The sequence below is a fragment of the Plectropomus leopardus genome, chromosome 3, assembly GCF_008729295.1.
Source record: "Plectropomus leopardus isolate mb chromosome 3, YSFRI_Pleo_2.0, whole genome shotgun sequence".
Classification (NCBI taxonomy): Eukaryota; Metazoa; Chordata; class Actinopteri; order Perciformes; family Serranidae; genus Plectropomus; species Plectropomus leopardus.
In genome coordinates this window covers 6,785,084-6,797,331 of record NC_056465.1, presented here as the reverse complement: position 1 = coordinate 6,797,331, position 12,248 = coordinate 6,785,084, and the positions used below count along the sequence as shown (strand labels likewise).

The window sequence follows — 12,248 nt, the reverse complement described above, 5'->3', positions numbered from 1 at the left end:
AGTAGTTATGTCAGGCCCCAGTGCATGCTAATAGGACAGGCTCTTATGCACTCTAGGTGCTAGTTATGAAGCATGACCGCTTACTTGGCTTGCAGATGTGTACTGTTGGTAGAGAGTAATTAGTAAAGTAAAAGTATAACTTTTAATGAGTAGTAAATAACATATTTAGAGTAACAAACCCTGTATGAGGGATTAATTTGTCTCACCTGTTCAAATTTTAATAAGGTTTACAGTGATGCCTAATTAGGGGTGTGGTCACTCTGAGGCCACATTTAGAGAAGAATTGCCCTACTAGAACAGGAAAAGTCTTTCCCCTTGAAACCTGTGTTTTAATGATAGCACTGTGAGAACGATCCTCGTGTACACGGATCCGCAAAAACAACCGAAATAGCTGTAGTATGCATGCCAGACTGGTAGTTGGCATTGTCACTATGTAACAACACACCACAGAACCAAATTGCCATTGTTGTCTGAACAAAAGGCAAAACCGCAACAAAAATTTTACGTGTCATGCAAGAACTGTTGACATGTAATCGGCCCCCTGCAGTTTGTGAGTTAGATGCAGTCCTCACTCCTCCACAGCTCCACCCTCTTGTCCAAAGTATGGCCACTTCTGGAAAAAAAAAAGATGTTGATGACTGAAATGACAAACTGAAGGCCTTAAATCACAGACTGTATGTATAAATAATGGATATAGTTACTGTAATGTTACCCATTGGTTTGTGGACTGCCATTTTGAAGCCTCAAGTGCAGCATTTCAGGCATTGCTACCTTAGTTATTTGGAGCCAGGAATGACCATTTTAGACAAGAGGTGGGCACTGAGGAGGAATGAGGGATGTGTCTGACTCAGAATGTAACGATGCCTTGCAGACAGCCTAAAACTTAAACAGCCCTGGACATTTTAAGAAGGAGGTCTACGGGGCTTGACTGTTGTGGAGCCAGCCTCAGGTGGCTGTTAGAGGAACCACAATTTTCTTGTTTTTTGGCACTTTCCCATTGGTTTCATTTTTCAGCCTTTGAAGGTTGACGCTTGTTTAAAACAGGTAACTACGTCCAGTATTTATAGCCTGTGTTCTTTTTTATAGTTTAATTACCCTGATATCAGCTTATCTGTGGCTTTATTTATTATGCTGCTAGAAATGTGTTGTATTAATTGAAAACAAGCTCTACTGCAGTCAGAATTGTAGGAGCTACAAAAACTAGGCATGAGTCTTTAAGTCAGTGGGTAAAGTCTGCCCTCTAGTGGATTATCTCAGCCACTATCAACCTCTTCCTCAGGCTCGGTCCTCCTTTGCCTCTCCTCTTTGTTCCTTTCTTTCTTTTATTTTCAGTAAAGCAGAGGCATTTATTCGGAAGATTCACGGTCAGCTTATTTTTTCTTAAAAACTTGCATTTATCAAATGTGGGCTCAATGAGTGGAAACCTTCTTTTGCTGCAAAGCTCTGCCATTCATATAGTATCACCTGGATGATCTGTCAGTCACTGAGCAGCTCCAGTGAAGCAGCTGGAGATAAATGCCTTGCTTAAAGTTAGCTCAGTGCCTGGTAATAATAAGGGTCCGGCACTATTTATGCCCCCCTTACCAGATTTTTTTCCCTGTCTGTTTGTGTGAGCTCTTACTAACAAACCCTCAGGTTCAGGCATCCCTTTCTGATTCCACATGCAGCTACTGTAGCAGACTATCAGTCTCACTGCCCACTTCATCTGTACTTCATTTGACCCAATCCACTGAGCCTCTGTTTCAGGACTCTAGCTCCAGGATGCTTAAGGGTTTCCCGCTTGGGAAGCTTTCCAGAAGGAAGGCTAGCTGAGTCGTTTCAGTAACTTTGCAGATTAAAACCTGGAATGGTCTTTTCTTACACCAGTTTCCAGATATGCAAAGCCCCTGTATTTTGCTGAGCATATTTTCCAGGTCACTCATTAAACCTGCTTCTTGGAAAAGCCACAGCTGCAGTGAGATCACAAACTCAGTGTCAGTGAACTGGAAAAGGAGATGCTTCAATATGACATACAGCAGGAGAAAGTGAAACTTAAAGAAATCTCAGAGTATTCAGACTACAGTGAGTCAAGACAATAACAACAAAGACCTGTGTAAAAAGACCACCCCCTAAAGTACAGCAGCTGGAGGAAGCTTTTTTTTATGTCAGTAAGGGCACTAAGAGGCCGTGAAGAAGAGCCTGGCCTCCCGACCAGCTCAACCAAAGGGACAGTGCTGAGAGACTATCAGGATCATTTCTGCAATGATGCAAGCTGAAGAGCAGTTTCTTGAGCAATGGGAGGACAAGACATACATTAGCTCTAAAGGAGAGGATCTATATTTGGATTTGATCTCATAATGTCCAAAACTATGCAATTTGGAAATCTGAGCTGATGCAGATGTTAAAGAAAAAACAAGATTGATGTCATTGAATCCTGCCTGGAAAGAGTTTCATGTTCAGTTCATATATTGTTATTCAACAGCACAAGGTTCAGGTTGAAGTTGATGGTTAACAATCAAAAAACTAACATTTTCTTATGATGGAGTACAGAGACTGAGTCTTACAGCGTGTGGACAGAAGCTGCTCTACAGTCTTCAATAGCAGGTAGTTCTGTGTCTCTTGCCCAGCAGCAGCAGGGTGGACAGGCGGTTACTGGGGTAGGTGTTGTCTTTTATTATCCTTTGGGATCTGCACAGGCAGCTCACTGATATCACTGATGCTCAGTTGATGGGTACCACTGATGTTCTGGGTGTTTTCAGTCACCCACTGCAGAGCCCTCCTCTCCTGGGCTGTGCACATCACATACCATTTTGTTATGTTTCCTGTCAGGATGCTTTCTATTGTTCCTTTGTTTAAGTTGATAAGAACTTGGCAGGGGGACTTTGTTCAGCTGTTTCTGAGCTGTATTAACAGAGCAGAGATGCATGATAACTGAGTCAGGGTCTTTGTGATGCTGATTCAGAGGAGCCTAAACCCTTTGTGACCTATTACTAGCAGGGTGGGGTTAGGGCAGTAGATGTCAGTTGGTTGGTGTGTCAGTTGTACATTTGCATGTGAAATATCTACCACATCTGGGATGGATTTCCAAGTAATATAGTACAGACATTAACAGTTCCCCCCATGCTAGTTGTACATCATCATGTTGACGTCAACATTCAGCTCAAAGCACTAAGTATCTAAGAATACCAGTTTGTTTATATTGTCCATGTGTAGTGAGGCATTGCAGCCTCACAGGACGTTAAACTTTTAATCCTGTTACTGGAAGAGCAACAAAGAGGCAGAATCAGTTCAGTTTTTTGTTATTCTTAACTTATGTATTTAAGATGGTTGGCCTGCTGAATATTGTTATTCCACACATCCAACATGAAGATGCATTTCATTCAGTTAACGTGTTCCAGCACAATTTGCAAAAAACACTGGACAATGACCATGTCTGTGTGGACTCAACTATGGTTGGGTTTTGTCCAGCTGTGGTGGAGCTGTCCATATTAAAGTGCATTTGTTTCAGCCAACCCAGAATTATAATGAGACATCATTTTCATGTGTATTTGCAGTAGGACAGAATGAGGACCGGGACTTGTTTAACTTGGTTTAGTTAAAAGACTAGATACAGGGAAAGCAGTCAACCTTAGCCATGAGAAAAACAGGGCTGAATTTTCTGTTCAAGTTTTGTTCATTTGTCTGCTTGTCTCTCTGTCTATCTGATACATCAGTCCATGACATTTACCTTAGATCCTGTGTTCTTGGTCCCTTGAGATGGATTCAGATTTTTTTAGAGTCTTCTGACCCTCCCTCTAGCTTGTGAGGTCCAAACTGCCACTTGTCCTTCAAGATACAGTATATTGGCACACAATATGTTATCAGTTGTTGGCACTTGACTGTATTATTGGCTTAGCACTGCTCAGTTTGGAAAATTAGCTAAAATGTTGGTATTTTTCAACCTGGACCCTGTTTTCCCATAGTTTTGTGTATAGGTGACAAAGAGGAACAACAGTTTTTGAAACAGGTCAAGTATGGAGCCAGAGCGCTGCAGCTGGAAGCTGCATAACAGTCTGCATTTACCCACTCAAGGCAACATCGCACTGCCAAAGTATGTCCATTCTGTTTGTTATGTTGTTTATTCAAGTCTCACCCAAGGTTAAATCTTGCTCTGGAGGAGACAGTAATAAACAGCACATTGCCATGCGAAAGGTAACGAAAAAAATGTTTTACTTTTTTACACTTAAATTAACAATTTTTGCCTGTTAGTGGCAAAAACAAGAACTTTTAGTGGACATACATTGACAGTGCACTATTGCTCTGAAGATTACATTGCAGCCTGTTTCATGGCTGCAGGCTATGGCACTCTTGCTCAATACTGGACCAATTAAAAAGAATATTATTCCCATTAGTCGCACAGACACAAAAACATCAGAATTTAGGGTCAAGGTTAAAAGATGCCAAACCATCCCTTTAATGTTCTTGCAAGAAATGAGGGGTTACAACAGCATCTGTGCATAAGTAGCAAATTTAGCAAACTGATCCCATATACATAACTAATAAGGACAGACTGGATAATTTAACTTCAGTGCTGATTTTGCTTAAGTCTGTAGTTTCATGTTTGTGCAACTGCACATTTGTCTGGGAATCCACACCAATAAAGCTCTATGTCAGCTCAAATGATAGAGGCTTTATATAGAAACATCAATGCTTTTCAACCTGGACCCTATTTTCATCTTTTTGTGTCTGAGAGATTAATGGAAACAACAACTTTTGCAATTTGTCCAGTATTGGGAGAGGCTGCAGCAACACAGGCTGCAATGTAACCTCTGTGGGCCTTTAAGCACTGTCAATTTACATCCACTAAAAGTGCTTGATTTTGCCTGACAGGCTCAGATTGTTATTAGAAGTGTCTGACAATATTACGGGAAGGACTCTACAGAGAAACATTTTCCTTACCATTTTCTGGTGTATTTGTTATTTGACCAAATCTCAATCAAGGGGAAGTCTCACTCTGAAATATCGCAGGGGATGTCTTGTTGCAGGAAAAACAACAGTGGAAATATGAGTAAATGTTAGAGAGAAGAGTGCAAGGAAGACTTTGTTTTGTTGGAGTACAGAAAGCATAGTATTTATCTAAAAGATTTCTGATGGAGTGTGCAGTAGCTCACCTGGTGGAGCGAGTTCGAATATTACCTGTGGCCCTTTGCTGCATGTCATACCCTCTCTGTCTCTCCCCTCTCTCCCCCCTTTCACGCCTAATCTTTCTGATCATAATACATTTGAAAAAAAACTGATTTCAACAATGTGGAAAAGTCTGGTATATTTTGGAAACAAAACTTCTCTTTCAGTCAGAATGGGCAAAAGTCATACAAAGCGGCCCTGCAGCTGCTAGATTTTCCATGACAAGGTTCTTGAGGAGGGGTACACTGTGGAAATTAGTGAGGACTTAGTGGTGTAGTTAACGAGGATTAACTGTTTGCTCGAAGAAGGCAGAGAGATTAGGCGGGGGGGGGGGGGGGGCAGCGCGTTATTCTGGCCATGGCTCTAAATAATATGTTCACATTTACATTCACCTTAAAGCCTATTGAAGTATTTGTAATGCACATCTGAATCAATGATTTAATATATAGATATGTATTAAACTGAATAAGGTACAGCAAGTGTAGTTCACTTGCTGAGAGAGAAGTCACATTTTTACTATTACTGCAAGAGAGTTGCATTCAGTCATTTGTTTTAGTTTTCATCTCATGCATCAGAGTCTCTGCTCTGTGTTCTTCTCGTAATATCATCCCACTGCAGAAATGATCTCTGCTGTGATCGTAGCCACTAGATGGCACTGTACTCCACCATATTTAAAGTTGAGCCCTCCTCAAAAACCTTGTCATGGAAAATCTAGCAGCTGCAGGGCCGCTTTGTATGACTTTTCATCATGGAGGGTTACACTGAGGAAATTAGACAGGACTTTGTTGTCTAGTCAAAGATGTTTTTCTTTTTGATTTGTGACTGCTGATGCTGTTCTTTCCTCTCTCTGTTACCAGTCCCATATGACATTTGTTGTGCCCCCAGAGTGTTCAAAACACAAGAGGGAGGCCACTACAGTAAGACCAACAGGACTCAGTCAGTCCCTCACCTGCTGTGATTTTCTGGATCTGAAGCTTGCTTACAAGCAGATATGAAGTATGAAGGTCCCCTGTGTAATTTGCTGCCAGATCTTTCTTTTTCTCTGAAACTGTCCACATGTGATTTGGTGTTGCACATTTGGCATTTTGGGCAGTTTATATGTGAAAAATAACTTGCGAAAGTATGAATTCTACATCTGGTTTTCATCTGTAATGCCAAAGAATATTTAAAATTGAATTTTTCTCAAACCTCTTGCACAGTTACTTTTAAGCCCACATGAGAAAAGACATTTAGAAAATAGTGAACCCCAGAGAAAAGCTTGGAAACCTACAGTGCACTTTAACATGATAAATAAACACTAAGGTAACAGATATTAAACATCCCAGCGAAAACATTTTCTCAGACGATGCATTTAAGACACAAATAGTGACTCCACAGTGCATATTAAGAAACTGTGATTATGTCAGTGACCTAATAAGGTGCTGCTACTGCCAAATCTTTATCTGCATGTTAGTAATGAGGGATGCTGCATTTGAGTCATGACCAAAAGCCATGCAGACAAAAAGTAGCAGCACAAGTGCAGCCGCCCAAGTCTGCTCTGTGTTTGTATGACGAGGCAACTCGCTCTCTCCCTGCGAGTCTGATCTGTTTACCGCACTCTAAAAATACCAAGCTGTTGCATTTCCATAGACGCGGGCCCTGTCGTTTCATTTGTTTATATGGCGTCTTCAAATGTTGGCAAACCCTGGATGTCCACATGGAAGGGAGCAGCCTCAGGATGTAGAGGGAAATTCAGCTGTTAGACAGGCTGGCTGTAAAACATGCAGAATGTGGAAAAATTCAGACTAAGAATAATAAGATTTTCTTAGAGGTGGCTTCTTCCTTTTATATTGTAATCTATCTTCTAAAGGATGTTCATATTTCAAGTGTCATATCAGCAGTCAATAAGCTTTAATGATCAGCCTGTGTGGGTCTTTTTTATCATGCTTTAAAGTATGCTTCTTCCTTAATAGCCCTTACTTATCAACAAAGGTAAAAGTACTTAAGCAATGTAGCCTACGTAAGTACAATTTTGAGGTACTTTACTTGAGTATTTCTGTTTTACGCTACTTTATAACTCAGCTCACATTTTTAGAGTATGTTTTATTGCACTGCATTGATTTGACAGCTGCGGCTACCTTGAGGTTATGGTTTTACAAACAAAACAAGTGACAGTCTAATAACATGCGATTTCTTGTTTTAGATTAAACTATCCAAAAGGATATACATCATCTCCACTTTGGTTTTATACATTTGAAATTCAGTTAACCTTTTAATAAATCAGTAATGATAATCCAATGTACAAAATGTATAATGAAAGGGGGCATTTTACTGTATAATGAGTACTACTCTAACCTTTTATTATTCCAATACAGTCTGCTGATAATACTTTTGTATTTTTACAAAAGTTAGATTTAAATGTGGGACTTTATGTTATAATGCATTTACAGTGTAGAAAAATCTTGATAGTGGCATTGCTGCGTTTAATTAAGTAAGGCATCTGAATACTTCTTTCATCAATACAACACCCCTGTTATAATCACAACTACCAAACAGAAACAATTGAAATACCAAAATTTTCACTCTCAAAATCACTCTAAAAATTAACATTATTTATTTATTGAATGATGAGAGGTTTGTATAATGAACATAAGAGTTAAAGCATACATTTTTTACGGAAACTATATTTTGCATATTAGGTTGTTATACTGTATGCATGCCTTTTTATTGAATATCATCGATTTTAGAGATTAATACTAGTTCAAAACCTCACTGTGAGTGGTGGAAAAAGTAGATCCTTTATGTACCACAATATAAATGTTCCATTATAACATAAAGTCTTACATTTAATCCCTTATACTGTATGTATATACAGAAGTATTAACAGCTAAATTTAGTATCAAAAGTGAAAGTACTCATTCTTCTGCAGAATGTCCCCTGTGCATTGTATTATTTTATATGATTTTAATAAGGATCTTAATGTTGCAGCTGTTTGCCAGGGATATATAACTGTTGAGTAGTTTTATCTATAATCATGATTAAAATATTATAAACAGATTGTAGGTTTTGCATGTTGACTCTGATTCTGGAAATTAACTTCAGCTGCCAAATAAATGAGAACAAGTATCAAGTGGCAGAAAGTGGAAATACTTATGAAAGTCCAAGTATCTTACATTTAGCAAATGTACTTTCCATCACTGCTGGCCCTAACTGGAGATGTGTAAATGTCCAGAAAGCAAAAGTCATCTTGTAATTATGTGTTTCGGCTGTTGCAAGCCTAATATCACCTCCGTTTAATGCAAAGTAAATAACTTTTCTACAGAAATGTGCACGGAAAGACAGAAGTCTGCAGAATTGTAGCCTAAAATATATATCAGCTTTATTGAAACCTTTTACAGAACAAAAAGTTGGCAAAGGGTTATACAATAAGTGCAAGGTTTGTTGCAGTTCATGTTAGCCTAAAGCGTCGTGTGTGTAGTTACTCTAATAGGATAGAACATAGTTACATAGAATATAATTTGTTTGCACGTGTTACAAGAGCAAACACATTAAAAGTTCCGAAGCTTCTTTTAAAGAAGAAAACGCTTGTCGGGGTTCATATTGGCAGAGTGGTTTTTATAAAGGCCTCTGGGGTTTCTTCATTCATTTCCTTCAATGCATAGTTTTCTCAAGTCCAACCAAGAGAGCTACTTTGGCTGCACGGAGGAGGCAAACATGTGAGAGCGGACGCCACGATACATCCTCGTATGAATCCTTCAAAAAAATTAGAAAAGTAGAAATGAAAAAAATGTCCGCTTGTTTGTTCAGACGGAGCTGCAGTTTCACTGTGACCCGTCGGTGCCTCTCTGGTTTGCAGTCCCCAATGACACCAGAGCTCACATCACGCAGGGTTTGATGTCCTGACACACGCTCTGGGGATGGTGGTGGTGGTGATGGTGATAGTAGGATCCGCCAGCCGAGGGGTGGAAGGAAGAGATGCCGTTAAAGTTTAACACAAAATCTTTCCTGTCGCACACCGAGGAATGGCTCTGATAGCGCGGGATCCCCACTGCACAGGGGACACAGAAGAAACATTAAATATATGCAAATGATACATTAATATTCATTATACTTTATGGATAGCATAGGGTTTTTTTTAGCATCTTAGTTTTTCCGTGAAATGATTCTGCACAATTATTATTTTTTGTGGCCAGAAATTAATATTTTGCATGTCAAATATCACCGAAATAGATTTTAAAATAATCAGCTCAAGATATATCAAAATGTGTATTCACTGTTATTTAAAATGAGCAAAACTGACTGATGAGGACGGATAAGGCCTTGTTTTACGGAAATATTTTGTTTAAAAAAAACGTATAGAACGCTCCTCCAAATTGTCTGGCATCTTTAGTGGTTAATTTGCACTTAAAGAAATTGGTAATTTCTTTACGTGAAAGCAGAAATAACTAGTTTTAAAAAATGATGTTTTGGAGAAATGTTTCTTCTATATACCTTCCACCAGTGCAATCATTTCAAATAAATTGTATTTTCAAAGGCAATGTACCTTCCGTTAGATATTTTTGAAAAATAATTTTAATGAATTTATTTTGATTTATAACCAATAGCAGTAATGTATATGAGTAATTTTACCCAGAGAGCTCCAACCTTGCAAGAGTATTTAAATGAGACTCAGTGACCGTCATTTTGTGTCTGTAAGTGAGCCTCTAGTTTCCAGAAAGAGAAAAATAAATGGGGAGGCTGTGGCTTCGTCAAGGTCATAAGGACTCCAGATGTGACTGTGTTTTTCAGGGGAAGACAGCAGGCTTTATCCTCCGGGCCACAGCTCAGCTGCCCTGCGCCCATTTTCACACACAAGACTGACAGTGCAGTTACCGACCCTGCACCGTGCAGCCAGTCCGTTTATCCTCGGTGCAGGCTCAATTAAGACGCTGCGTAAAGTTTAACAAGGCCTTCCGTCTCTGGTGGATACGCGGTGGTTGGAATCCTCCGCCGGTGTGGTCCGACCTGCGCAGTCTTTGTTTAGTTAACCTCGGGGACCCTTTCGGGCTCCAGCATGGGTTAGTCGCCTCGGTGAAATCCCCAGACTTTAGTAAAGCCTCAGTCTGTTATGTTAAAGTAAATGAGCGTGAACTGGGGAGGTGCATTAAGAGCGCGATCACAAAATAGCTGTTTTTCTTAACCTAGTTATTATGGAAAATATCCCGTGAACACTTGTACAGATGTGACTGATAAACCCCTGCAGACTGTGGATTCAAGAGATATATACACATTAGCAGCTCCTGGAATCTGAATTTTATTTATTTATTAGCCTCAAAATCGGTTTGAAAACTAATGTTAATTTTTCTGAACCATGCCAAGGTCAGCGCGTGTTGTTTGTGGGTTTTATTATTCAATTAACATCCAACGTAACCTTTTAATTCAATATAATGAGTTAAACAATTGTTACATTATTTTGTGACCCACAATTAGTCATCCTGATTTTCAAGTAGGATGAAAATAATTTAGGAGGAAATTCAAGGTCAAACGAAAGTACTAAATGAATTTTTTTATTACTCTGATGCCTTGCATCAATATGACAAGTATAAATTTTCCTCTCAAATAAACGCGGCATTCCTGATTTTAAACACTAGTGATATATATTAAATCATTTCATAATTTAGTTTTTTGCCACACAAAAACCTTTCAATTTGTCACAGGCCTCTGTTGCTCATAGAAACATGTTTTTGCACATTGCAGTCTGTCTTGCAAATGTCATATTGTGATAATTATTTATCATCATGTTTTTTGATTGATTTATTTTTATGATAAATCCAAAATATAGTAGACGGGTTTCATCATCCCCAGTGCGAGCTCTGAGTGAGTCATACCTGATATGTCGGTGCTGTGGCTGTCCCTGCCATTCTGGTGAAGATAACTCTGCTCCAGGGAGTAAGGCGACATGCCGGAGTGTAAACCAGAGGACGCGGGGCTGCTGGAGGTTAGAGGCTGCTGCTTGATGTAGGGGGACCCGCCGGAGGTCGCCCAGTGTGCGGATGTACTGGCGTACGGGGAGTGGCCATCCAGCGCGCTGGCCATGGCTGGAGAGGACGGTACAGGGCTGCTGCTGCTGTCCGGCCCGTACTCCCCGTTAGACGGCACGGGACAGCTCGCCATGTACGTGGAGCCGGGACTCGGGGACATGTGGGGTACATGGTGACCGCCGCTCAGCCCGTCGTACCCCCCGGCCATTGAATTGCTCATCATGTCCAAGTTGTAGCTGTTGCTGTGACAAGCGAGGGTGGCGGATGGAGACTGAAAGTCAAAACTCTGCGGGAGGATGGAGGTGCCGAAGCCTATCCCGTTCATCATCCGATACATGGGCTTCAGAGCTTGACACTTTCTTCTGAAGCCTCTGGGTCTGCGACGAAACGAGCCCTCCTCGAACATGAACTCACTGCCTGGGTCGATAGTCCAGTAGTGGCCTTTCCCCGGCCTGCCCAGCCCTTTGGGCAGTTTGATGAAGCACTCGTTCAGCGATAGATTATGCCGGACCGAGTTCTTCCAGCCCTGATATGAGCCCCTGAAGAATGGGAAGCGAGCCTGCAGGAACTGGTAGATCTCACTGAGTGTCAGTCGTTTGGTGGGGGAGCTCTGTATTGCCATAACGATGAGGGCGATGTACGAGTACGGCGGCTTTTCTGGTCGCCGTAAACCAGAGCTCGTCTTCTTTCCTTTAATGGCGGTGGACGAACTTTCTGTGGAGGCTTGTGGGCTCAGCATGGCGGGGTGCAAGGCGCCGGACGCCGGGCTGGATCTCAGAGGAGGCGGAGGGTCCAGCTGCTGCTGAGGGGTCTCGGTCGTCATGTCAGCTCTGACGTACGACTGGCGTCGCGTGGAGAGAGGGGGGGAGAAAAGACGAGCTGTGAGATGTGTTAAAATAGCAATATATATATCGGGATCCAGCGGTCAGTGTCCTTGCAAGTGAGCGTTACACCGCCAGTGGTCCTCAGAATCCCAGCGCAAAATGGAGTGAAATCTGTCTCCAGTTACGCACGACTCTCCCGTTACGCACGGTGCTCCCTTGACGCATGCAGAACGCACGGCGAGTACGCACTGACAGAGAGAGGAAGAGGAAGAGAGAGAGGGGG

At 41.1% G+C, this 12,248-nt stretch overlaps 1 protein-coding gene across 1 annotated transcript; it reads right to left on the bottom strand.

Moving 5' to 3' along the window:
- Positions 1-8,499: 8,499 nt before the first annotated feature.
- Positions 8,500-12,248, bottom strand: LOC121941194 (forkhead box protein F2-like). The gene is made up of 2 exons (XM_042483931.1): positions 10,989-12,248; positions 8,500-9,169 (listed from the first exon to the last, which is right to left on the bottom strand). Exons 1-2 carry the CDS (start codon positions 11,962-11,964, stop codon positions 8,997-8,999), a joined length of 1,149 nt encoding a protein of 382 aa, XP_042339865.1. The 5' UTR covers positions 11,965-12,248; the 3' UTR covers positions 8,500-8,996.

Bases quoted from the DNA above. Each gene is read 5' to 3' on its own strand.
- LOC121941194 (XM_042483931.1), bottom strand. From the start codon at position 11,964: ATGACGACCGAGACCCCTCAGCAGCAGCTGGACCCTCCGCCTCCTCTG. The intron at 9,170-10,988 runs GTATGACTCACT...TCCCCTGTGCAG, and splicing joins CCACAGCACCGACATATCAG to TGGGGATCCCGCGCTATCAG.